Source organism: Felis catus, chromosome E2 (assembly GCF_018350175.1).
Source record: "Felis catus isolate Fca126 chromosome E2, F.catus_Fca126_mat1.0, whole genome shotgun sequence".
NCBI classification, from domain to species: domain Eukaryota; kingdom Metazoa; phylum Chordata; class Mammalia; order Carnivora; family Felidae; genus Felis; species Felis catus.
Genome location: NC_058382.1, coordinates 1,614,994 through 1,642,590, shown reverse-complemented (window position 1 = coordinate 1,642,590; position 27,597 = coordinate 1,614,994). Strand labels below are relative to the sequence as shown.

General features: G+C 42.6%; 1 protein-coding gene across 3 annotated transcripts; it reads left to right on the top strand.

Annotated features, from left to right (window-relative positions):
• The first annotated feature begins 55 nt into the window (after positions 1–55).
• On the top strand, positions 56–26,908 carry LOC102900013 (zinc finger protein 805). Of its 3 annotated transcripts, none has more exons than XM_011289494.4 (4): positions 56–319; positions 2,194–2,320; positions 7,088–7,183; positions 15,287–26,908. In XM_011289494.4, exons 1-4 carry the CDS (start codon positions 287–289, stop codon positions 16,903–16,905), a joined length of 1,875 nt encoding a protein of 624 aa, XP_011287796.3. In that variant the 5' UTR covers positions 56–286; the 3' UTR covers positions 16,906–26,908. The 3 variants fall into 3 exon arrangements, with proteins under 3 accessions (XP_011287796.3, XP_044902687.1, XP_044902686.1); XM_045046752.1 differs by lacking the exon at positions 56–319 and adding an exon at positions 1,423–1,569; XM_045046751.1 differs by lacking the exon at positions 56–319 and adding an exon at positions 1,812–1,871.
• The last annotated feature ends 689 nt before the right edge of the window (positions 26,909–27,597 follow it).

Below are 27,597 nucleotides of genomic sequence, written 5' to 3'. Positions count from 1 at the left end.
GACATGGGGGCGGGGCTTCCGGCCTCCTGGAGGCATACGTCATTTGTGTGCGACGATTCCGTCCACGCCAGCTGTGGGGAGGGGTCGCTGTTCTGTGGCCGCTTCCAGTGCAGCTCATCCAAAAAGAGGCGAAGGGGGGTTGCGACTCACCTCCGCGCATTTGAACGGGCCGTGAGCCGCGCGGTGACCGGGGAGTGCGAAAGTCAGCCGAGGTCACCCCTCCCAGGACAGAGAAGAGGTGGCGGTCGGCCGAGCCCGCGGGACCCGCCTCTGTCCACGGGGTCCCATGATGGCGGCGGCGTGGATGGACCCGGCGCAGGTGAGTGGACGATGTTTTGGGCATTGCTGCCTCTCTGCTGCGGAGAGGGCTCCTGGGCAGCTGGAAGTGGAGGGAGAACTCGATTTCTCTTTGCAGCTGTGTTTGTGTAGGACGAGTGGAGAGGGCTTGTCACTCACTTGATCTCCAGCCTTGTAACATGGGAGACTGAATATACAGAGGAACAAGTGGCAGAACGTACGTAAAAGTAGAACTTTGACCCAAACTTGCAGCCACCTGCCCAGGGAACTGTATCCATCGTAAACAACCCAGGAAACCGGCCCGCTCCAAGTCACACTCGCGGGAAGCCAGATTACTAGCTCTAGTGACCATCCAGGAAGCTGAACAATGACTTCTGTAATTGTCGGCCCTAAATGGCCAGGATGTGATTAATAAGTGACGCTCTCTAATTTTTTCTGCATTTCCAACTTCAGACCGACCAGAAAAACCATGTATTTGCCTCTCACCAACCATATACGTACGATGTTATGTGATTGCATGTCGGAAAGTTTTCATAACTCACGCATATATCACCTGGGGCTCAATGTGGAGGCCGTAGTTAAACCTTCTGTGCGTGTCTACCTGCCCAACATGCTCCCAGTGATGTGAGTTTATCCAGCACCAGAACCGAGTCATGATGCAGGGTTCCTGTGTACCAACCAATTAGTTTATTAGGACTTTCCAGATGTTTAATTGAAATATTAATTCAAGAGCACTGATAGAGTGGACAAAGCTAGAAAGCACAGAGATGTGGGCTCTGGAGGTGCAGATGGAAAACCATAAGCCAAGGTCTTAGAGCGTTTAAATTACAGACCTACAGCGGTGGGGCTGTCCATCTGAGAGTGGAGTAGCTGTGTTACTTATATTTAATTCGTGGATCTGATCTGGTCACACGCAGAAAGGTGGTCTTGTATGTGTTGAATGTCTCAGAAGACTGTAGAATATGGTGATGGAAGTAACATTAACAAGGCAAACTACATATGCAGTGTTTTTTGTTTCTTTTTTTTTAGATTTATTTATTTTTGAGCGACAGAGCACTAGTGGGGGAGGGGCAGAGAGAGAGAGAAAGAGACAGAATCCAAAGCAGGCTCCAGGCTCTGAGCTGTCAGCACGGAGACCTACGCGGGGCTTGAACTCATAAACTGTGAGATCATAACCTGAGCTGAAGTTGGACACTTTAACTGACTGAGCTACCCAGGCGTCCCTCCATATACAGTGCTTTTAAGTCACAAGACCACATTAGTGGAAACAAGGTGAGTTAAGAACTGGGGACTTGAAAAAAAAATTTTTTTAAAAGGTGGGGCAGTTGGGTGGCTTAGTAGGTTAAGTGTCTGACTCCTGATATCAGCTGTGAACTCACAGTCGTGGAATTGAGCCCAGTGTTGGGCTCCTCGCTCAACAGAAAACCAGCTTGGAATATTCTTTCTCTCTTTGCCACTCCCCCCCCCCCAATAAATAAACATTAAAAAAAAGAACTGGGTACTTACAGTCACTTTAACGAAGATGTGAAGCCCTCAGCATGGGGCAGGCAGCGAGCAGGACCAGTGAGGCTCAGGTGCTGCCGTTGTCACCAATGCTGTTATTGTCATTATTCACTCATTCCTCTGACGTCCTGGGGCCCATGGTGTCTGCATCTCCCAGTCCACCCGTCACTTCCATTGTCTTGTGTGACCTTCCGGTGGCTCCCGTGGAGGAGGCTTCTCCCTTACACTGCTGTGTCCACCCCCACCTTGAGCCCGGCACGGAGCTTGGCGCTCACGAGGTTCTTGGCGATTGAGCCTTGATCACTCTGTACCTCTATCAGGGATGTAGGGATGAGGCCCGATCCCATCCAACACCCCGACACCAACACGCTGCTACCTCTGTTTGACATCCAGGTGTCTGTGACCTTCGACGATGTGGCCGTGACTTTTACCCAGGAGGAGTGGGGGCAGCTGGACCCGGCCCAGAGGACCCTGTACCAGGAGGTGATGCTGGAAAACTGTGGACTTCTGGTGTCTCTGGGTAAGTGCTCCCCACTCCACCCTAGGGGGGGACCTGCCACCTCGTTGTCAGAGGACCTTCTGTCTCCAGGCATGACCCCCAGATTCCGCACCTCTGCGTCTTTGCCTGTTTCTGTTGTTTCTCTTCCTTACTCTGCTGCGGGGCCATGTGGGGTGTCCTTGAGGCAGAAATGGCCACCTGAGCCCGAGCTCCTCTGGACCTCTCGCCCCAGTGCCCGGGACAGACTGATCTCCATCTGAGGTCCTCATTTCACGTTCCAGAGGGGGAGCTGACGAGCTGAGCCTGGTTGGCTCAAGTGTCCTCAGCAGGGCCAGCAGGGCAGGGAGTGATGGGAAGTTCTCCGGGAAGGGAGGGAGTCAGGCCCCCCGGAGGCCTTTGCCTTCAGCACCGACAGGTATTGTTGTAAATGAGGTGATCCCAGTGACGGGGCTTCTCTGTGCTCACGTGCCCTCGTGGTTGTCACTTGTTTCCAGGGCCGGGATCGTCTGCCGGGACGAGAGAGGCGGTTAGAGTAGTGCTTCTCGGCGGGTGGCAGTGTTGCCCCCAGGAGCCATTTGGTATCGTCTGCGGGCACTCTGGGTTGTCGCGCCTTGGGTGTGGGTGGAACTGGCATCTGGTGGTTAGAGTCCGGAGACGCTGGAGACCTCCTTCGATGGACACGACGGGCCCCTCAACAAGAATTATCCCGCCTGCAGAATCCAGGGTGCCCAGTTGAGAAACGCCAGCTTAGATGTTTCTCTGCTTGAGGTTAGTCACCACGAGGCCATTCGATCTGAGACCCCAGAGCTTAGGGGAAGACGTGCCGATTTTTGGAGAACTGGAGTTAGGTCTCAGTGAGAAGAGGCAAAAACAAAATTAGAGAAGTTTGATAGATTAAATATTTTGTAACAAAACGTTTACAAATAGAAAGTGCATCTTGGCCCTGCTGGGCTCTTCTCTCCCCTTCCGTGCTCTCCCTGAGCTCCCCCTGCTCTGGCTGTGCGGGGCGTCTGTGGTTTCCTGCGCACACACCTGGCTCGGGCCTCAACTTGCTGTTGTGTCTGCCTGGTGGGTGTTCGTGGACATTTCAGCCTCTCAGACGGTGACCCTTCTGTGTGCGGTCCCCGCCTCCTCGCCAGCAGTGTCCTGACCACCAGATCTTATGCGGGGCCCTCCCCCATCCCTGTCGCTTTCTCTCATCATCCCGGTTATGGCCTTCTAGGTTAGCGGTCTCAAGCAGGGACGATGTCGTCCCCGAGGGACACTGGGCAGTGTTTGTAGACATTTTGGTTGTCGCCCTGGGATGGGGCTGAGACAGGCACCTGGTGGGTGGAGACCTGGAGTGCTGCCAAACATTCTTGTAACGCACAGGACAGTTTCCTCCCTGTCTTCCCTGCAAAGAAGTGTCTTGACCTGGGGTGCCTGAGTGGCTCAGTTGATTAAGTAGCCAACTCTTGGTTCCGGCTCAGGTCATGATCTCGCAGTTCATGAGTTCGAGCCCCACATCGGGCTCTGCGCTGACAGTGCAGAGCCTGTTTGGGATTCTCTCTCTCTCTGACTCTCCCTCCCTGTCTCATATTCATGCTTTCTCTCTCAAAATAAAAAAAAAAAAAAAAAAAAAAAGTATCTTGACCTAAATGTCCATTGTATAGAGGTTGAAAACCCTGTGGTCACAGGGTGCATGGACACTTCATCAGCTGACATTGAGGGACACCCTGACATAATCATTTCATGGAATGATTAATGCCTCCTGATTATTGTTGAAGAAAAATCTGGGTTCAGTGCTGAATCTTAATACCTTACCTGCAATTGTTGCTCATTTCCCTTTTCTTTTTTTTTTTATTTAAAACAAATTTTTTTTCAACTTTTTTTATTTATTTTTGGGACAGAGAGAGACAGAGCATGAATGGGGGAGGGGCAGAGAGAGAGGGAGACACAGAATCGGAAACAGGCTCCAGGCTCTGAGCCATCAGCCCAGAGCCCGACGCGGGGCTGACCGCGAGATCGTGACCTGGCTGAAGTCGGACGCTTAACCGACTGCGCCACCCAGGCGCCCCAAACTCATTTCCCTTTTCAACAGAGTGAGCATGCAGCCTCGAGTAGGCAGCATGAGCTCACTGGGAATTAAGATGGTTTTGGTTTCATTGCTGCGTCTTCAGGGTGACCTGCCTTCAAGGCCAGTGACTCCGGTTTCCCACTTACTAGAGTGATACAGATTCCCTTGTTGAAGGAATCTAAGCAAAATAAAAAGTGGGTCACTTTTAGAAAAAGTGAATAATAATAGTCACAGCCTGTTCAGGTCCTTGGAGCGCTGCCCCAGGCACTGTTCCTGCTTCACCCACACAATCTCATGGCATCGCAGTCCTCCGGAAGTCTTGGCCACTACAATGAGTCCCTCAGACAGCTTAATTTACTCAGTCTGGAACGAACTTCATTTTATGAAGCTGTTCTCTATTTTTTTTTTTAATTTCTTAAAATTTACATCCAAATTAGTTAGCATATAGTGCAACAATGATTTCAGGAGTAGATTCCTTAATGCCCCTCACCCATTTAGCCCATCTCCCCTCCCACAACCCCTCCAGTAGCCCTCAGTTTGTTCTCCATATTTATGAGTCTCTTATGTTTTTGCCCCCCTCCTTTTTTTATATTATTTTTGCTTCCTTTCCCTTATGTTCATCTGTTGTGTGTCTTAAAGTCCTCATATGAGTGAAGTCATACAATATTTGTCTTTGTTTGACTAATTTCGCTTAGCATAATACCCTCCAATTCCATCCACGTAGTTGCAAATGGCAAGATTTCATTCTTTTTGATTGCCGAGTAATACTCCATTGTGTGTGTGTATGTGTGTATATATATATATATATATATATATATATATATATATACACCACATTTTCTTTATCCATTCATCCATCGATGGACATTTGGGCTCTTTCCATACTTTGGCTATTGTTGATAGTGCTGCTATAAACATGGGGGTGCATGTGTCCCTTCGAAACAGCACACCTGTATCCCTTGGATAAGTACCTAGTAGTGCAATTGCTGGGTTGTAGGACAGTTCTATTTTTAGTTTTTTAAGGAACCGCCATACTGTTTTCCAGAGTGGCGGCACCAGTTTGCATTCCCACCAACAATGCAAAAGAGATCCTCTTTCTCTGCATCCTCGCCACATCTGTTGTTGCCTGAGTTGTTAATGTTAGTCATTCTGACAGTTGTGAGGTGGTGTCTCATGGTGGTTTTGATTTGTGTTTCCCTGATGATGAGTGATGTTGAGCATTTTTTCATGTGTCGGTTGGCCATCTGGATGTCTTCTTGGAGAAGTGTCTGTACATGTCTTTTGCCCATTTCTTCCCTGGATTATTTGTTTTTCGGGTGTTGAGTTTGATAAGTTCTTTATAGATTTTGGATACTGACCCTTTATCTGTTATGTCATTTGCAAATATCTTCTCCCATTCTGTCGGTTGCCCTTTAGTTTTGCTGATTGTTTCCTTCGCTGTGCAGAAGCTTTTTATTTTGATGGGGTCCCAGTAGTTGATTTTTGAGCTGTTCTCCATTTGTTGTTGTTGTTGTTTTTTCTGTAGTAAAAATCCTTTTTGTGTTTAATGTCGATGACAGTGTATATTTGATGTCGCTGTAAAGGTCATATGTGATAGTATCACTGGATAGGATTTTCAGTTTTATTATTTTTGAGTAGTTCATGTAATGTTGAAGTCTAGAGTCCCTGAGTCTGTCCTTCCCTTGGCCCCAGTTCTCTGAGGACGACCTCACCTCCACCCCCCAGTTGGTCTGGGGCTGCTGGCCACACACAGGGGTGTTGCCGTTTCCTCCTTAGTGTTGTGTTTAGGAGACAAAGGCCCAGAACCAGACCCCTGATGTTCAATCCTAGCTCTGCCCCTCAAAGCTGTGGCTGCAGGCACATTACTGCACCTGGGTGTGCTCTCTGGTAACATGTATGTACTTCCCCGGACTGTAGCAAGGATGAATGGGTAACTTTTGAACAGAGCTCAGAACAATGCCTGGTGTGAGCAGGTGGTGTGCCGGTTAGCAGTTAAGAACCCCTCTGACAGTGTCATATCTCTCGTTGTGATCCTCATCATCCTCACACGGGGACTCAGCACTTCCGGAACAGTGTTGTGTAGCTTTGTGGTAAAACGGCATAGAAAGCGGATATGGCTGGACTTGGGTGTCCGTTTTGGCCCAGCCATTCACCAGGTCTGTGCGCTCTGGCAAATCCCATGATTTGCCTGAGCGTTAGTTTCTTCATCTACAAAGTGGTGCTGGTTGCAATTTGTACTTGCTGAGAATGCTGTGAGGAAATCCTGAGATAGAATCCTCATTTGGTCCATGGCCTATAGGAAGAACAATACCAAACTTTGCTTAGGATTTAGAAAAAGACCTAGATCAATGAAGACAAATAGCTTGTTTTGAACGAATAAGTCAATATTTTAAATATGTCAGTTGTTTCAATTACTCCGTAAATTTATTTCAGTTTTGAAATGACATAATGCATTTGAGATGCTTGACACAGACCCTTATGATTATGTTTATCTATGATTACACTTTATATTTTGACATTTATGATTAAACTCTATATATTGGTTTTTGACTTACTGTGAGGGAAAGAAATCTCCCTGGCAGTATGGCCTGCTTTTGGTTTCTGGGTTTGCATGTTAGCGTTTTGTGTGGATGGAAGGAGCTTTATTCTAAGGTCTTCTTTACAGACTAGATTGAGAGGTTTAATTTGTTTTCCCAAAAATCCCAGTGTCTTCTTTCTTTCTCCGTGACCAGGGTGTCCCGTCCCCAGACCGGAGCTCATCTGCCAGCTGGAGCGCGGGCAGGAGCCGTGGACGGCGAAGAGAGGCCTCTCCCAGAACATCTATCCAGGTAGGAGCCAGGATGCGGGCGCGCGGGAGCCCCTGCAGGCTGGAGACCAGGAGGGGACCGCGGGCCCTGGTTCCCCGGGAAGCTTCTCGTTCTGGCCTCTCTGGTGGTTCGGAAGCCGGGGAACCCTTTGACCCAGAGTCCGCGTGCCCGGCCAGGGACCCGTAATGTCTCTCCCTCCGTCCACCTGCCAAGTTTCCAAGTTTCGGTGGCAGGTTGGGGACCGGACACGGCCTCAGAGAGCCGCTCAAGCCTCCCCCCGCCCTCAGTGCCTCTCTCTGGCCGGCGTCCCCAGGTCCTGTGCAGCCGTGTCCCGCCCGGTGCATCTCCCGACTCGGTTCCTTATGCCACCACCTCCATCAGCCCCACCCCCACGCTCCCTGCTCACTCCCATCATCTTCCCTGGGGGGGGCGCTGGCCTCCCCACCGCTCTCCACATCTGCGTGGTGCCTCTGGTCGGCTCGGCTCCAGGTCCTGCCTGCGCTTCCCCAGGTGCTCAGACTCTGTTCCAGACGGCTAGCACTTCCCCAGCCACGGACGTGTCCCCTTGCGACCGCGGCGTTGACAGTGCATTGCGCCTCCTCCCCCGCTTGAGCCTCGACCCTTCCACACCCACTCGGGCTCTCGAGTCTGCAGCTGTGCCTTCCGTCCAGCGGAGGGGGTCTTGCCCTTGGCCCCGGGGCCGCTTCCTGAACCGGAGTCCAGAGCACCTTTTCAGGGAAATTATTTCCTCCTTCGTTTTGTTTGTTGTGTAGCGTAACTTCATCCTTTCTGTACTCCGTGTAAAAATAGACCCAAGCTCCTTACCGTTGAAGAAGGTCAGTAAGTTCCCGGCTCACTTGGCTCCCGTCCGCTCCCCGCACGCTCACGTGCTCACTGCTCACACAGGCGCTGTCCAGAGCCGTCCAGGTTCCCGGAGTCGTCCCCGCAGTGGTCCTCCTGCCTGTGGTTACGGCATCTTTGATGTCTGCTGGAGTGAGGTTGATGGATTCCGGGCTATGCGACTTCCACGTTTTTCCTGGATAATTGCCAGTGTGTTCTAAAGGGCACTTCCACCGGGAACGCATGGAAGCTCCTTCCACCCATACCTTGCCCAGGACCCGATTCTCTAAGGCTCCTCAATTTTTGACACTCAGATGAGTGCAAAACTGTGTCTCCCGTGGTCTCCATTTATTTCTCTTTCATTGCGGAGGAACTTTAGCACCTGATCATAGGATTATTGGTCAATCTGTATTTTTTTTGAAATGTCCTTTCATGATAAATACCTATTTTTCTATTAACTTGTTTGCATTTTCTTTTTGATTTGTAGGGATTTTTTGTATATTTCTCATTTTATCCTTTTTTTGTAGTAAAATATCCATAGCATAAAACTTAACATTTTATCATTTTTAAATACACAGTGGTGGCATCAAGCACATTCATAATGCGGTGCAACATCACCACCTCTATCTCCAAAGCTCTTCGTTGTGTAAAATTGAAAGTCCTTCCCCATCACACAATAACCGCCCCCAATCTCTCTGCCCTAGACCCCGGCAACCACAATTTTACTTTCTGTCTCTGATTTTGACTACTGTAGATACTTCATATTAGTGGAATGGTAGTGTGTGTGTGTCTTTATGACTGGTTTATTTCACTTAGCGTAATGTCCTCAAATCTCATCCATGTTGTAGCGTGTGTCAAAATTTCCTTCCTTTCTAAGGCTCGGTGACATTCCACATCCCACACTTTGGTTATCCGTTTATCACTCGTTGGACACTTGGTGGCTTCCATATTTTAGTTATTGTGAATAATTCTGCTGTGACATGGGTGTACAAGTATCTTTGAGAACCTGATTTTAATTCTTTTGGCAGATGTCAAGAAAAATTGCTGGATTGTCTCGTAATTCCACCGTTTAACTTTTTGAGGAGCTACCATACTGTTTCCACAGAAACTATGTTATTTTACATTTCCACCAACATTGCGCAAGAGTTCCCATGGCCCTACATGCTCTAGTATTTGTTATTTTCTGATTTTTTGATAACCATCCTAATGAAGTCGAGATAATAACTTATTGTAGTTTTGATTTGCATTTCTCTAATGATTAGTGATGTTGAACATCTTTTGTGCTTACTGACCGTGTGTGTATCTTCTTTGGGGAAATGTCTAGTTCAGGTCCTTTGCCCATTTCTGTCATTGGGATTTTTTTGTTTTTGAGTTTTAGTTCTCTGTATATTCTGGATATTAATCCCTTATCAGATATATGATGAGCAAATATGTTCTCTCATTCTTTGGGTTATCTTGCTCTGTTGATAATATCTTGATGCAGTTTTTTAATTTTTATGAGCTCGAATTTGTTTCTTCTTTTGTTGCCTACGCCTTTGGTGTCATATCTAAGAAATCATTGCCAAATCTAGTGCCATGGGGGTTTTGCTCTATGTTCTCTAAGAATTTTATAGTTGTAGGTCTCACATTTAAGTCTCTGATCGATTTTGAGTTCATTTTTGTATATGATGTTAGATAAGGGTTCAATTTCATTCTTTTGCATGTAGATACTTAGTTTTCCAAGCACCATTTGTTGTAAACAGTGTCTTTTTCTCCATTGAATGGTTTTGACACCCTTAATCAAAAATGATTTGATGATATATACTAGAGTTCGTTACTGGGATCTTGATCCTGTTCTCTTGGTCTATGTCTGTCTTCATGCCAGTACCATACTGTTTTCATTACTGTAGTTTTGTAGTAAGTTTTCAAATCAGGAATTTAGAGTCCTTCAGGTTTGTTCTTTTTCAAGATTGTTTTGGCTATTCAGGGTCCATTCTGATACTATATAGATGTTATGATGGATTTTTCTGTTTCTGCCAAAAATGCCTGGGATTTTGGTAGGGATTGCATTGAATCTGTAGATCACTTTGGATTATATCAATATCTTTAAAAAATTTTTTTTTAATATTTATTTTTGAGAGAGAGAGAGGGAGACAGTGTGAGCAGGGGAAGGGAGAGAGGGAAACACAGAATCTAAAGCAGGTTCCAAGCTCTGAGTTGTCAGCACAGAACCTGACGTGAGGCTGAAACCCACGGACTGTGAGATCATGACCTGAGCCGAGTCAGACACTTATATCCATATCTTAACAATACTAAGACTTCCAGTCCAAGAATATGGTATGCGTTTCCATTTATTTACATCTTTAATTCATTTTAGCAACATTTTGTAGTTTTCATTGTATCTCTTTTACTTTGTCGTTTAGATTAACTCCTAAGTATTTCATTCTTTTTGACGCGGTTGTAAGCAGGCCTTTTTTGTAATTTCGTTTTCAGATAGTTTATTATTAGTATATAAAAATGCAACTGATTTTTCTGTGTTGACTTTGTATCCTGCTACTTTGGTGAGCTCATTCTAACAGTTACTGTGTGTGGCATCTTTATAGTTTTCTACATATAAGATCATATTATTTGCAAACAAAGATAATTTTGCTTTTTCCTTTCCAATTTTGCTGCCTTTTATTTCTCTTTCTTGACTAATTCCTCTGCCTAGAACTTCCAGTGTTACGTTGAATAGAAGTGGTGATAGCGTACATCCTTGCCCTGTTCTTGATCTTAGTAGAGGAAAAGCTTTCAGTCTTTCACCATTGTGTATCATGTTTGCTATGAGTCTTTCATTTATGACTTTCATTGTATTGAGAAAGTTTCCTTGTATTCCTAGTTTGTTGAGTGTTTTTATCATGAAAGGATGTTGAATTTGTCAAAGGCTTTTCAGCATCGAGATGATTGTGTGGGCTTTTCCCTTCATTATATTAATGTGGTGTACTCACATTTATCAGTTTTCATATGTCAGATTGCTCTTGCATCACAGGAATAAACCCCACTTGGTCATGGTGTGCAGTCCTCTTAATATACTGCAGTTTGCTGATATTTTGTTGAGGAATTTTTGCATCATTGTTCATAAGGGATATTAGTTTGTAGTTTTCTTGTAATGTCTTTGGCTTTGGTGTCAGGGTACTAATGGCCTTAATGAGTTAAGAAGTGTTTCTTTCTCTTTAATATTTTCGAGGAGTTTGAGGATTGCTATTCATTCTTCTTTTAAAATGTTTGGTAGAATTCATCAGTGTAGCCATCAGGGCCAGGGTTTTTCTTTGTTGGTAAAATTTTTTTACTACTAATTCAGCCTCCTTACTAGTTATAGGTTTATTCAGATCTTATGTTTCTTCCTGATTTAGTCTTCATGGCTTTTGTGTTTCTAGGAACTTGTCCATTTCATGTAGGTTAAACAGTTTGTTGATGCACAGTTCATAGTACTCTCTTGGGCACCTCAGTGGCTCAGTCAGTTAAGCATCCGACTTTGGCTCAGGTCATGATCTCAAGGTTTGCGGGTTCAAGCTCCACATTGGGCTCTGTGCTGACAGCTCAGAACCTGGGTCCCACTTCAGATTCTCTATCTCCCTCTCTCTCTGCCCCTCCCATGCTCTCTTTGTGTCTCAAAAATAAATAAACATTAAAAAAAACTAAACATTTCTGCAGAATTGATAGTAATGTCCCCACTTCCATTTCTGATTTAGTACTCTGAATCTTTTTTTTTTTTCAGTAGCCAAAAGTTTGCCAATTTTGTTATCTTTTCAAAGAACCAACTTTTTGTTTCATAGATTTTCTCTATTTTCCTATTCCCTATATCAGTTCTCTTTAATCTTTACTATTTCCTTCCTTCCCCTAGCTATGGTTTCAGTTTGTTCTTTTCCGACATCCTTAAGTTGTCTTTAGTTTGATTTGAGATCTCTTTTGTTATTTAGCATTTATAAGCTATCAATTTGTAAGCATTTATGGCTATAAATTTCCCAGCTAATGCTGCTTTCATTGCATCCCACAAGTTTTGATATGTTAAATTTTCATTTTCATTAGAAATGAATCATAGTTTATGTGTTATCTTTTTAAATCTATTGAGACTTAATTTGTGGCCTAACATGGTCTGTCCTGGAAAATGTTCCATGTACACTTGAGAAGAATGTGTATGCTATTGTTGTGGGGTAGAATATTCTGTATATGTCTGTTAGCTCTAGTTAGCTTATTATGTTAAGTCCTCTATTTCCTTACTTCTAGTTTGTCTGGTTGTGCTATCCGTTATTGAGAATGGGGTATTGAAGTTTCCATGTATTACCGTAGGCTTGTCTTTCTTCCTTCATTGTGTCGCTTTTTGCTTCATACGTTTTGATGGTTTGACATTACGTATATGTCTACAATTGTTATAGCTTCTTGCTGTATTATACTTTTTATTAAAATATAATGTCCTTTATTGTCTTTTGTAATCTTTTCTGATTTAAAGTCTATTTTGTTTGATAATAATATAGCCACTTCTGCTTGCTTTTGGTTTGTATTTCCATGTAATATCGTTTTCCATTCTTTCACTTTTAATCTATTTGTGTCTTTAGATCTAAAGTAAGTCTCTTGTAGACACATATACTTGGATCACGTGTTTTATCAATTCTGCCAATCTCTGTTTTTTATTATTATTTAAAAACTTTTTTAAATGTTTAATTTTTTTGAGAGAGTGCATGAGCGCGGAAGGGGTAGATTGGGGGGGACAGAGGATCTGAAGCAAGCTCTGCCCTGACAGCAGCGAGCCTGATGTGGGGCACAGACTCACAAACTGTGAGATCATGACCTGAGTTGAAGTTGGACGCTCAACTGACTGAGCCACCCAGGCACCCCCAATCTCTGTTTTTTAATTGGAGAGTTTAATGCATTTACATTTAAAGTAATTACTAATACAGAGAGACTTCTGTCATTTTGATATTGGCTTTTTATATGCATTATAGATTTTTTTTGTTTCTCATTACTGTCTTGTGTTCAGTTGACTTTCTGTAGTGAAATGTTTAAATTCCTTTCTCATTTCCTTTGTGTATATTATCCCTAGCTGATTATTTGTGGTTTCCATGGGGATTACATTTAATATCTTAAATTTATAACACTAATTTGATTTTATATCAGGAGAAGAAGTTCTCCTTTATAGTTCTGTTCTCACCTCTTTTAGTTGGTCATGTTACCACATTACATCTTTATATATTGTATGCCCTCAATCTTAATAACTCTTTTAAACCCATTAGTCTCTTGAATTATGTAGGAAACTAAATGTGGAGTTATAAACTGAAGTTATAGTAACACTACCTTTTAGATTAATACAGTTTTTTTAAACTAGTCTCCTAAATCATGTAAAAAACAAAAAGTGTAGTTATAAACCCTTGTTAAAATAATAGTAGCTTTTATAATTGTTCATATATTTACCTTTATTGAGATCTTTATTTTTTAATATGGCTTTGAATTGCTGTCTAGTGTCCTTTCATTTCTTTTTTTTTTTTTTTTTTTAACGTTTATTTATTTTTGAGACAGGGAGAGACAGCATGAACAGGGGAGGGTCAGAGAGAGAGGGAGACACACAGAATTTGAAACAGGCTCCAGGCTCTGAGCTGTCAGCACAGAGCCTGATGCGGGGCTTGAACTCATGGACCGCAAGATCATGACCTGAGCCGAAGTCATATGCTTAACCGACTGAGCCACCCAGGCGCCCTGTAGTGTCCTTTCATTTCACCCTGCAGGATTTCCTTGAGAATTTCTTGCAAGACAGATCTGGTGATAACAGACTTCCTCAGATTTTATATATGGGAATGACTTAATTTCTTTCATCACTGTTAAAAGAGTTTTGCCAGATATATGATTTTTTTTTAAGTTCATTTATTCATTTCGAGAGAGAGGGAGAGCAGGGAAAGGTCAGAGGGAGAGAAGGAGAATGAGCATTCCCAAGTAGGCTTCATGAGATCATGACCTGAGCTGAAATCAAGAGTTGGTTGCTTAACTGGCTGAGCCATACAGGTGCCCCTGGATATAGGATTCTCGGTTGACAGATTTTTTTCTGTTTTCTGGCCTCCCGAGTTTCTGATGAGAACTCTGCTGATAATCTTATTGAGAATTTCTTGTATGTGACAAGTTTCTTCAAGCTTGCTATCAAGATACTCTGTCTTTGGCTTTCACAAGTTTGATTATAAGTTTTATTGGTGTGAGTCTATTTTAGTTCATTTTTCTTGGAGTGCATTGATCTTTTTGGATATTTAAATTGATGTCTTTCATCAAATTTGGGACATTTTCAGCCATTTATTCAAATATTTTCTTTCACTATTTTCTGGGAATCCCACAGTGAGTGTATTGGTTCCCTTAGTGGTTTATCACAGTTCCATTAGGGTATTTTCACTTTTCTTAAATGTTTTTCTTTTTTTTTTTTCTGTGTTTGGACATAATTTCCATTGTCCTATATGCTGATTCTTTCTTCATCCTACTGTAATCTTCCTTTGAATCCCTGTAGTGAAGTTTTCATTTCAGTTATTGTACGTTTTGGTTTCTATTTAGGTTTCTTGCTCTTTGCTGATACTTCCATTTTGTTTATATATGGTTTTCTTGACTTTCTCTATATCTTACTTTAGCTCTTTGAGCTTCTTTAACATAGTTGTTGTAAATCATGTCCAGTACATCTGCATCAGGTGTATTTTAGGATCAGTTTTGGGAGGGGTTCCAAACATGAGCTACTATGTCCTCGGGGACTTGTTACCCTTCTGGCATTGATGTAGGGCAATACATGCATGAAGAATTTCACTTGGCTTGAGGGTCCAGAGTTTTATTCACTGCCGTTACATAAACATAATTGATTGGATCATTTCCTACCTGACTCCTGCCCTCCCCATCTCTTTCCAGAGGCCTAGTTGCTATCTTCTAGCCCAAAACACAAATCCTCTAATTACATGGTTGGACTTTTCTCGTGTGGTCAAGCATTGCCCTGAATCATCTCTTAAGTGAACTGTCTGAGGTCCTATATAAGTTATCCATTTGCATAAATATCCAATCTGGAATTGACTGTGTCTCCCCTCCAGCACTTTGTCTTCTAATCCAGCCATTCCCCTGGGTCTCTCTCCCTTTCATGGTGTCAACAGTCCGAGGACCAGGAAAGAAATTGTTATCCTGGGATTCAGAGGTGGCAAGACACAGAGACACTATTTTCATCTTCTTTTTTTTCTGTTCATTTCACTGAAATGCTCGTTTTTCTCCTATGTTGGCATTACCAGCAGACCTATTTGTGTATTGGATTTCTTTCAGGTGACAAAGGAAAACCCAAGGCCACAGTATCTGCTATTGGTGAGCCAGCCCTGTCTGAGGGCGTCCCCGTCCAGGAACAACTAATACAAGGAGTTGCAGGAGACTCCCAGAAGCGCCAAACCCAGGATCAGGATGGGTCATTGGAAATGCAAGAAGGACATTTGAGACCAGAGATAGGTCCCCAGAAGGAGAAACTGCCTGGGAAATCAAGCTCTGAAGATGGCAACATAGGGACAGCTGATAATGTGTGTTCAAGAATTGTACAGGAGCCAGTCCCTCTGCGAGGTGCTGTCCATGACCATGACTCGTGTGGATCAGGTAAAGATCCCATGATTCAAGAAGAAGAAAATATCTTTAAATGCAACGAATGTGGGAAAATTTTTAACAAGAAACGCCTCCTTGCTCGACACGAGAGAATTCACTCTGGAGTGAAGCCCTATGAATGCACTGAGTGTGGGAAAACCTTTAGTAAAAGCACTTACCTCCTCCAGCACCACATGGTCCACACCGGGGAGAAGCCCTATAAGTGCATGGAGTGCGGGAAGGCCTTCAACCGCAAGTCACACCTTACACAGCACCAGCGGATTCACAGCGGGGAGAAGCCTTATAAGTGCAACGAGTGTGGAAAGGCCTTCACCCACCGCTCCACTTTTGTCTTGCATAACAGGAGCCACACTGGAGAGAAACCCTTTGTGTGCAAAGAGTGTGGAAAAGCCTTCCGAGATAGGCCAGGTTTCATACGTCACTACATAATCCACAGTGGTGAGAATCCCTACGAATGCTTCGAGTGTGGCAAGGTCTTCAAACACAGGTCCTACCTCATGTGGCACCAGCAGACTCACACTGGGGAGAAGCCCTACGAGTGCAGCGAGTGCGGGAAGGCCTTCTGTGAGAGCGCGGCCCTCATTCACCACTACGTCATCCACACGGGGGAGAAGCCCTTCGAGTGCCTGGAGTGCGGGAAGGCCTTCAACCACAGGTCCTACCTCAAGAGGCACCAGAGGATCCACACCGGGGAGAAGCCCTATGTGTGCACTGAGTGTGGAAAGGCCTTCACCCACTGTTCCACTTTCATCTTGCACAAAAGGGCCCACACTGGAGAAAAACCTTTTGAGTGCAAAGAATGTGGGAAAGCCTTTAGCAATCGTGCAGATCTCATCCGACACTTCAGCATCCACACCGGGGAGAAGCCCTATGAGTGCATGGAGTGCGGGAAGGCCTTCAACCGCCGCTCGGGGCTCACGAGGCACCAGCGGATTCACAGTGGAGAGAAGCCCTATGAATGTGTCGAGTGTGGGAAAACCTTCTGCTGGAGCACAAACCTTATTCGACACTCCATCATCCACACCGGGGAGAAGCCCTATGAATGCAGCGAGTGTGGAAAGGCCTTCAGTCGTAGCTCCTCCCTCACTCAGCATCAGAGGATTCATACTGGGAGACACCCCGTCAGTGGCAGCGCAGCAGAAGTGGGGAGACCCTTCACGAGCGGGCAGTCCTCGGTCAACCTCCAAGAGCTCCTGTTGGGGAAAGACTTTTTGAATGTAGCCACTGAGGAAACCTCTTACTCAGAATCTGATCATTCATACCAAAGAGAAACCCCTCAGTTTTCTTCCCTGTGAGAAACCCTTCTGTTGCAGGATATCTGTTGTCATCTAATGAGTCATACTGGAAATTCATCCAGCCTAGAGCCTTATTCTACAACTGAGAACTCATCCAGGGAGAGACCCAGCGGTTATATGCATGTAGGAAAACCTTCAGCTGTATCTTTTCCTTAATTTACACTGCAGTGTTATCTCAGGAATTTTTTTTTCCTTTTTCTTTTTTTTAAGGAGACTTAGACAATGAACTGCAAACACATTTTCTTTCAGACTTCCTTGCCAAGCCTTTGGCACTTTGTCGTGGATTCCTTAGTTTACTTGGCAGGAGGAGGGTTTTGTTGAGAGGGAAAGGACTTAGACTTTTTATATGTCTTGTATATACATTCATTGCTGTCCAGTGTCAAGAGAGTCAGTTGAGGGCAGGTTTGGAAACTTTCATGAATGTCTTCTCTGTTCTAAAACATTGTCTCTGTTCATAAGGAGCTTAATTTTTGTGAGAAATGTAATGGCTAAAGCCATCAAACACTTTTATATTTGAGGAGATAAGACTACACCTATGAATGGGCACATTTTATTTTACCAGTTAAGACTGTTTAAGGCTTTGATTTTTAAAAAACAAACATTTTCTTCATGCGGCTTTAAGGAGCTGATACTCAGACATTTTCTTGGTCCTGTACTATTAGTTTACTTGATTGCTGTAATTAGGTGGTAAATATTTTAGTTGCATAAAATGATCTCTCTTTATTCTTCTTATTTAAAACTGATTTAGCACTCTCATTACTCTGATTTTCCACATAAAGTTTTGGAGAAGCTTGTCTATTTATGAAAAAAAGTATCAAATTTCGATAGAAATTGAGTTAAATTGTCAGATTAGTTTGTTAAGAATTGTCTTCTTTATGGTGTTGTATCTTCCAGTTTATGAACATGGTATGTCTGTACACTTATTTAAGTATTGCTTGATTTATTTCATCACTGTTTTATAAATTTCAGTAATAGGTCCTGAATGATTTTTATAAAGTTTATATCTAGGTGGTCTTTTTTCTTTATGATAAATGGATTGATTTTTAACTTTAAGTTTCCACCCAAGTTTTGGTAGTATACAGAATTGTAATTAATTTTCAGATGTCAGTTTGGTATCCTACAATCTTTCTGAACTGTAGGCATTTATTTGTTTTGATAGACTGCTTGGGTTTTCTTACATAGAAATACCATCTGCAAATAGAGGTAGTTTTATTTCTTCCTTACCATCTGTCTACTTCATTTTCTTTTCCTGGACTAGCTAGGGTTTCCAATACAATATTGAATAGTAGTAGTAAGAAAGGCTATCCTTGTCTGGTTTCTGATATTAGGGGGGAAACATTCAGTATTTTGTCAAGTATGATGTTAGTATAAGGTTTTCTTCATAGAAGTTTCTTAATCAAGTTTAGAAATTTTCCCATATTCCTAATTTGCTGTGGGTTTTTTTTGTTGTTGTTATTGTGAATGGGTGTTGAATTTTGTCATACGCTTTTTCTCTGCCAATTGATACAATCATGTTTTTTCTTCAGCTTGTTGATATGATGTATTACATTGATTTGAGTTTTGAATGTTGAAGCAGCTTTGTATTCTTGAAACAAGTCCTACTTGATTGTAGAGTGTAATTATTTTTATATATTGTATTACAGTATTCAATATGCTAGTATGTTGAGAAAGTTTTCCTCTAATTTCATGAGTGATAATGATATGTAGTTTTCTTTCTTTTGTTCATTTTTGTTTCTTTGGTTTTTGTCTGTGTTTGGTACTGTCATTGGTTTTGGTGTCTAGATGATAGTGGCTTCCCAGTATGTATTGGGAGTGTTCTTTCTTCTGTTATGTGGAAGATAGTGCATAGAATTGGTTTTATTTCTTCCTTTAATGTTTGGTAGCATTCTCCAGTGAACCATTTATGCCTGGAGATTTTTCTTTTGGATGCTTTTTAATTATGTATTTATTTTATTTAATATGTATAGAATTGTTCAGAATATCTATTTCACATTGGATGAATTTTTGTAGTTGTCTTTTCTAGGAATTGTTCCATTTCATCTAAATTTTCTTTTTTGTTTCAAGTATTCCTTTATTATGTTGTTTATGATGGAAGAATCTGTACTTATATCTCCTGTTATATTCCTGATATTGAAAATGTGCCGGTTATTTTTATTTTTGTGAATCTCAGATGTTTATCAAATTTTTTGAATCTTTTTAAAGAAGCAGCACTTTATACCACTGTTTTTTCTCTATTATCTTTTTGTTCCTAATTTCACTGATATGTCTGTATCGATCTTTATTATATCTGTTCTTCCACCTGCTTTGGTGGTATTTTCCTCTGTAGTTTCTTGAGACGGATGTTTTGAATACTGATTTGAGATTTTTTACTTTTCTAATGTAAGCATTACATTCTATAAAGTTCCCTCACAGCACTTTCCTTACAAGTTTTAATATATTTTAATATCATTTCATTTGGTTCTAAGAATTTCTTTAGTCAAGACTTCCTCTCTAACCCATAAATAATTTAGAAGTATGTTGTTTAATTTCCTAGCGTTTGCAGTATTCCATGCTCTCTTTGTTAATCACATCTAGTTTGTTTTCTATTTGATTGGCTGTTTAAATTTGTTGAGGTTTGCTTTATGACCCAAAATATGGTTTATCTTGGTGAATGTTATATAAGTTGGCTTGAAAAGAATGTGTATTCTACTGTTGTTAGGTGGAGTTTGTATAAATGTCCATATGATCCTGTTGGTTGCTGATGTTATTCAGATTTTCTAGGTCCCCGCTGGTTTCTGTTTAGTATTTCTATCAAGAGCTGAAAGAGGGATGTTGGAAGTCCTGCAGTATAATTCTGGAATTGTCTTTCTCCTTTTAAGTTCTATCAGTTTTTGCTGTATTTGAAAGGTCTGTTGTAGGTGCATACACATTTAGGGTTGCTAAATCATCTTAGTGTATTGACCCTTTTATCATTATGTAATGTCTCTTTTTGCCCCTTTAACTTTTCTTTGGAATATACTTTATCTGATTTAATATAGTCACTGTTGCATTTTTGGGTTAATATTTTGCATTTTTTGGTTTATATTTTTCCATAATTTTATTTTCAACCTTGTCTATATCATTACATTTGAAGTGGGCCTCTGTGAATAGCACGTATTTGGGTAACGCTTTCTTTTTACCCATTTTCCTGACTTCTTTTTTTAATTGCTATATTTAGACCATTTAAATTTAAAATGATTATTGATATGTTAGGGCATAAGTCGGCTAGTTTATGATTTGGTTTTTCTTTGTTGCCTGTTTACTGTTCCTCAGTTGTTTTGGGGTTATTTTTTGTTTTGTTTTTTGCTTTGCCTTCCTGTGGGTTACTTTAATTTTTAGAATTCTAATAGATATGTCTGTGATGACTTTAAGTCTTTGTATTTTACTGTTTTTTTTAGGTATTGTTTCATATATATGTAATTTATCACAGCCTACAGTATCAACATCTTAGCATTTTGATTGTAGAAACCTTAACTTTCATTGGGTCCTTTTACAGAAGTATTTCCTCTTCAAACACTGAGCATCATATTGGATGATGTTCGTTTTTGCTTCAACTATCAAACAATTTTTACACAACCCATGAGAAGTGTAACGTGTTTACCTATATTTTTATCCATTCCATTGTTCTTCTTGAAATCTCAAGATATTTTATGTTACATTTCTTTTTTTGCAAACTCCTATACAGATCTTCCTTGACTTATGATGGAGTTACATGTCAGTAAACCCATCGTAAGTTGAAAATACCATGGTTAAAAATGCATTTAGTACACCTAATCCACTAAGCATCACAGTTTAGCCCAGCCTTTGTTAAATATACTCAGAATGCTTACGTTGGCCTACAGCTGGGCAAATCATTTCACACAAAACCTATTTTATACTAAAGTGTTGAATATCTCATGTAATTTATTGAATACTATACTGAAAGTGAAAAACAGTGATTGTATGGGTACTTAACATACACAGCCCAAAGTACACCAGGCCTAAAGAATGTGTGAAATGAGGAACTAAAATTAATTGCTGGGTAATGGGGGTGCTAAGGTGACGGGATCATCAGTCTCTTTTTCTTATGAAAGAGAGTAGCTGGTAGAAGGCACCAGGGCATCAACGTTTGTTGATGGTGTAGCCAGTATCGTGTTCCTTAGGAAGATAGCAGGTTTTGACTGTGCAGTTTGTTTCTTTTCATTATATATTTCTCTGCAGCAAGCAAGAGTACCCTGTATCAGCCTGTCAGCTCTTGTTAATGTCTTGTAACTGACATCCATTTCTTCTAATATCCCTACCCACTGCTGATAGTAGCAGTTACCTCTAACTGTTTGTTTGCTGTGAACTTTCTTGGTGCTTCATGCGTAACTTATTCTGCCTAAATTTCTTTCTTTCTTCCCCCAGTCTGATTAGCTTCTCAATAGAAAGCTTTTCAGCCTTGAGGCGCCTGGGTGGCTCGTTAGTTAAGCGTCTGACTTCATCTCAGGTCATGATCTCACCTTGCATGAGTTCGAGCCCCACGTCGGGCTCTGTGCTGACACCTCAGAGCCTGGAGCCTTCTTCAGATTCTGTGTCTCCCTCCTCCCCTGCCCCTCCCCTGCTCACACTCTTCTTCAAAAATAAATAAACATTAAAAAATTTAAAAAAAGAATAGAAAGCTTTTCAGCCTCAATGCCAACAAGCTCAGGAATATCCTCATTTTCAGTGTCCAATTCTGGCTGTTACCCAAGCACTAATACCTTGTTACTTATTATTTCTTCAACAGCAGAATCTTTAAAGTCTTTGAATGTGTTCACATATCTTCAAAACTTTCTTCTTTCGTGCATTGCTATGTGACTCTTCCTGTAGTGATGTTCTGGATAGCATTTAGAATGTGAAAAACCTTCCCAAAACTTGGCTAGATTCAGTCACTCAACAGCCAGCATAAATGACATAAATAGTATACTTTGAACATAGCTGTTTAACCTTGGTTCATTGATTGACTGCAGTTGTGTTTGGTGGCAGATACACAATCTTTATACCAGGATGCATGTCCCTGAAATACCGGGGATGACCTCAAGTATTAGATCAGAAGAATCTTGAATGGGTGCGATGTTGTCTTGCCTACAGTATTCTCTTGACTGTGGAATAAAGCAGTTCAAAAACCAGTCTTTAAACACTGCTAATGTGATCCAGGCTTTCTTGTTATGGTGATAATAAATGGGAAGCATATACTTGCTCACATTCTTGAATACTCTAGGGTTCTCTGAGTGGTAGAGTAGAAAAGGCTTTTAATTTGAAATCTGCAACATTAACACCCAAAAGCAGCATTACATGGCCTTGTAGTGCCTTGAATCCTGGCACTGTCTCGGGCTTTTGACGGATGTATGTGTGCCCCAGCATATACTTCCAGAACAAGCTCGTTTTACTGACATCAAATATTTGTTCTGGCAAGTATTTCTTATCCACAAGTATCTTATGCAGCTCTTTCTTAAAAGCTTCAGCACCGTGAGTAGTGGCGCTTGCTGCCTCACTGCTGACCTAAATATCATGAAAATTATGGTGACTCTTGAAGCATTGGAACTCTTATGACTTTCTGAGAACATTTGCATGTGTAGGACCATTAGCATGCTCTTCTAGTGGATTGAAAAGACTTCTTGCATTAGCCTGGATGGGCAATGTCAGCAGTATGCGCTTCTGTATTTGGTCTTCTATCCATGTGACAAGTAATTTCTCCATGTTACCAGTTGGCCTCTCTCTTTTCTTTGTGATGACAATGGATTTAACCAATACTGACCATTAACATGGCTGACTGTTGATTGAGAAAGTCCTAACACATACGAAGACTTGCTTCATGCTAGGCAATTATATTGAGTTTCATCTCAAGAGTAATTGCCTTCCTCTTCTCGTAGAGTAATTGCCTCCCAGAAGCGGGAGACACAGATAGGTGTTTTGTAGACATGATGGGATGCAAAAACACAAAACACAATGTCCCCAAACGCCAGCAACACAGTATGATGTAGAGTTTCAGTAGTTTACCCTTGTGATTGCAGGGCTGACTGGGAGATGTGGCTGCTCCCAGCATCAAAAGAAAGTATCACACTGCATTTTGTTAATCGGAGAAAAAAATCAAAATTTGGATTTGGAAGTACAGTTTCTGCTGAATGCGTATTACTTTCACAATATCATAAGGTCAAAAAATCATGAAACCATTGTAAGTCAGGGATCATCTGTAATCAGGTAGGTCTTCTAATGACAAATGTTTTTGTTTTCCTTTTTCTATAAATGTCTCAGTCTCCTTCATTCTAGTAGGATATTTTTGTGGGATATAGTATTTGGAGTCAGCACTTTTTTAGTACTTGAAAAGCATGTTATTTCCTTCTGTTCTTGGTTGCAGATGAGAAGTCTGCCATTTTGACCCATTGTTCTGTCTGTAATGCATCTTTCTGTCAAGCTGTTTTCAGAGTGGTTTTTTATTGCATATAGAGTTCAGAAGTTTGATTATGATATAACCTGGCATGAAATTTTGAGGGGTTTATTCTGTTTGGTGTTTGCTTAGCTCTTTGAATCCAATGACATATATGCCCTTTGCCAGTTGGCAAGATTTTTAGGTATTAATTCTTCAAACATTTTTTCAGCCACACACTTTCTCCTCTCTTTCAGGACTCTAATAACATGAGTGGTAGATCTTTTATTCTTGTCCCAGAAGGTCCTCGGACTCCTACTCCCTCACCCCACTCTGCTTTCTCCTTGTTGCTTAGGTTGATTAATTTCCATTGATCTCTTTGAGCTCACTGAATCTTTCCTCTCTCCTATCTAATGTAGTATTGAGCTCACCCAGTGAATTTTCATTTTGGTTTTTGAATTTTTCAATTGTTTTCATTTCTCTTTGTTTCTTTTATACGTCTTCTATTTCTCTGCCTAGTTTGTAGTACCAAAGAAGGACTCTGAGAAAATAGGCAAAATTGTGTAGTCCAAAGTCATATTTTCTGGTGGTTTATCTTGAGTTGGAATAGAAATCCCGAACTGTATGGAGGAAGGAAAGGCCTGCAGTCTTCTGTGCTGGTTTCCATAAATATTTCTGAGAACAGACACTGAAACATAAGAGTGAGTGATCTGTATATGTGAAGAAGCAATTGCCATTAATTTATATGGAAAAACATTTTTAGCATTCCCAGACCCCAAAAATAACTCCTCTTAGGCTTTTCTTAGGACATCTTGGTCACAGATGCACAAAATAAATCGAGATAAAGCCGGAATGCTCACAGACACAGTTCACAGCTATGGTGGCTGAATGCTGAGATGGCATAGTTCCTGGGGAAGGAGGTTGGTGGTTCCAGTCTTGCTGCTCGGGGTGTGTGCTGTCTCTACAAAACGAATGCTTTTCACCTTTTCCGGTAAAAGTGAAAATCCTTGTTGGGTTTCTTTCGCTTAGTGAAAACAGGTTGCTAATGTAGGTCTTTTGTAAAAGCAATGCAGTGTAAGTGAACTTCTGAAAAGCAGGAGATACCTGCATAGCCTCAAAGGGGAAAGAGGTCTCTTCTCTCCAAGGATCACTCTTCCTCTTCGTGGTTGGACACATCCCCCAATCCCCAGCTTGTCTAGGACCTGTTCGAATTTAGACCCTCACCGCTTGGTCTTTAACTTCTCCCTCTTAATCCCTTTCTATCCTCTTAATCCATGCCTGTGTTCCAGTCTCTAGTCTCACCCCCCGACACACACACTTCCTGCCCCACGTGCCTGGTGAGCTCTGCCCTTCTCTCTCCCAGACACACCCTGTGCAACAGTTCTGTCCACTCTCTGGCCTCCACCACTGGCACCTGACTGAAGCAAGTCTCACAGAGTTCCCTCTTGTGCTCCCACGCTTCCCCCCGCCCCCAGTCTGTTATTGGGCCTTTTACTGCTGCCCACCTCTTTGACTTGAAGGCACTTTCCTGGTTTCTGTGACTTCCTGCCCTTCTTCAGAGGCCCTTTGTCTTCTTCCGTCTATTAAACAGTTGTGCTTCTCAGGATCCGTGCGTCGCCATTGCTTTCTCATTTGTGAGGGGATCCCTGAGTGAGTTAACCCCCCGCCCCCGAGGCATTTTACTCTCAGTGATCACAGAGTTCCCCCACGTCCTTGTCTCCAGGTTGAATGTTTCTCTCTGGTCATCGTTCCACACCTTGTCGGTCTTCCTACCTACTGAGCCTGTGTGCGTGTGTCATGCGGCCGTGACCGTCACCACGAGGATGCGCCCATAATGATCCTGACGGCAAGCAGACATGGTGTGTTCCCGTGTATCAGTCATCGTTTGCAGTGTTTGACACACAGCAACTCTTAGCCTTTGCAACAGGTCCGTGGTAGGTGACGTTCTCCCCATTTTACAGATCAGAAAACTAAGGCACAGAAAGGTGAAGGAATTTACCCAGAGTTCTACATTCAGGTAGGAAGTATGAGAATAGAGATTTGAGGTCAGTTTGGGTGTCTGTAGGGTCCATGTCCATATCCTTTCCTATATTCCTTCTTACAGGATAAGTCTTTGTTTTCCTGGTCATCATTTTTACTAAATGGATCAAATTATGCTCAAAATCCCCTTATCTCTTTTGACTGTACACCTTGGCCATCCTTCAGGTTGAGTGAGATAAACCAAACTTATTCTTATTGGCTGCATAGCCTATTATAGGGAATGACGGAAAACCTCTGGGTTTGAGGTGGCAGGGAGGTAGAAACGAGGGCTACGGGAGGCACTTAGTTTTGCACATCGTGTTTCAGGTGCCTGAGAAATATCTCTGTGAATCCCACTGTGTTCTGTCCTCTTTCCCGAGCTGCTTACATTGTAGCCATTTTCCTTTCATCATCCCGGTGTCCAGCCAGTGTCTCATTTTGTTGTCTTTACCTTTTATTTTCCTTAGTAGACACTTAATGTACGGGTGTCTAGTGAATGGGCACACACAGCAATGTATCTTTATTACAGTGTTTGGGTCCCTCACACAGTGTTTATACAAAGCTATGTGTATAGTTGGCACAATATATAGCATACGTTGACCTCGGAGAGAACCCACATGGGCCTTTATGGCCAGATCTCTAAGACTTGAAAAGTCTGAACGAATGGTGGTGTTGAAAGTCCTGTGGGCTACCCCGGGTGTAATGATTTATTAGGAAGGACTCGGCATATACTCAACGGCTACAGTTTATTACAGCAAAAGGATATACAGCAAACTCAGACAAGGGAGAAGGACTAAAATTCCTCGGGAGTTCCAGTGCACTCACGTTCATTCCATCAATGAGTTATGACAGCATCTGTGAAATGTCTACTAGGGAAGCACATTAGAAAGTCCATGCCTAGGGTTTTCATTGGGCACTCTTTCTCTAAAATGTAGCCCGAATTCTAGACCTGCAGAAGGATAGCAGTTCACCAGCATAAGCCACATTGTTTACACCAACCACAGGCACACTGAGCCACCTGTCATTTCTGCGAATTCTAGGAAACCTCCTGAAATACAAGGTCCCAAGCTCCAGTCAAGGGCAAACTTTGGCAAAGTTGTCCTTTGACAAAGTTTTCCTTTGACTAAAGGACAGTGGCCTTGGGCCTGTTCTACTAACTCTTCTTCACAGTGACATGAATGGTACTAAAAAGCTGAGTAAACTCAAATACCTTTTATAAGCATTAAACAAATACAATGTGCTGCAATGAAGTCCTAGCTTTGAGTTGAAGGCTTATATACATATAAACGAAGTCACAGTGGATATTCTCACAAAGGAGGGTTTAATTTAGTGATTACAAAGTACAGAGACTGGTGAGAAAGGCTCTTGTCTCCGTATAGATATGGCCTCAGGTGATATGACTTACAAATATTCCCTCTTTTGCCTTGATTTCAACAAAGACCTAATGGCCAGGTCAATGCTATGTATTTCCATTGCACATATGTCAGTGATTTCATATTTATTCTTTGTTCCCGCTGTTGAAACTTGTAGCCTTTGGCTTCAAAAAGCAAATCAACTATGTGGTCATGATCTCTGCATCATTAAATGCGCATAACTTGAGATTAAAGACTGTGGTGTTGGCAGGCTTCGTCAAGGTGACCTATGTGTCCCTGTGAGTGGGAGGCGGTGGGAGCCTCGGGCTCCAGCTGGGAGGGCGCCCTACAGGTGTGATGCTGGAGACCTTGGGAGGCTGGCCTCGGGAGCGTGTGCGGCTCCCTCTGTTCTCACAGGCGGCCTTTCCTGTCTCCGCTGTGGGATGCGGGGCGGGGGTGCCTCTGGAACGCTCCACGATGTCACCCTTGAGTTGTGAGGGCTAACGACCTGCTTGCTCACAGGTAGGTTACACGTGTCACAACTGAAGGGTCTGCGCTAGACTGTAAACGGGCGAGTCGTTTTGTCCTCTTGGAGCGGAGTCCAGAGCCTGGGCCCTCTAGTAGGGCTGCCTGCTGCGCCTCCTGACCTCACTCTTAGCGCTGGGTGACTAGTTTCGAGTCCCTATTTATTCCGCTTCCGTTTCTGGTATCCATGTGTCAAGCGCGTGTCTGCGCTGTGAAGTTTTCCCGCCGGGGAGCTCGTGGCTCTGCGGTCCTCTGCCTGCTGCCTGCTCCCTGCAGACGTCACTTGACACCTCGGCTCCTGCTTTTCCGGCTGGGTCCACCTGTGTCCTCGGCGATCCGTTGTCCACACTGACGCCAGAGATCCGGCTCCGATTTCGTCACGGGCTGCTCCCCCGCCCCCTCCCCCTAAAA

What these genes read in the sequence shown, in the direction of transcription:
- LOC102900013 (XM_045046751.1), top strand. Translation starts at nt 1,836, where the DNA reads ATGGGGCAGGCAGCGAGCAGGACCAGTGAGGCTCAG. An exon ending in GCAGGACCAGTGAGGCTCAG is followed by an intron (nt 1,872 to 2,193) that starts GTGCTGCCGTTG and finishes TTTGACATCCAG; the next exon opens with GTGTCTGTGACCTTCGACGA. An exon ending in CTCCCAGAACATCTATCCAG is followed by an intron (nt 7,184 to 15,286) that starts GTAGGAGCCAGG and finishes GATTTCTTTCAG; the next exon opens with GTGACAAAGGAAAACCCAAG.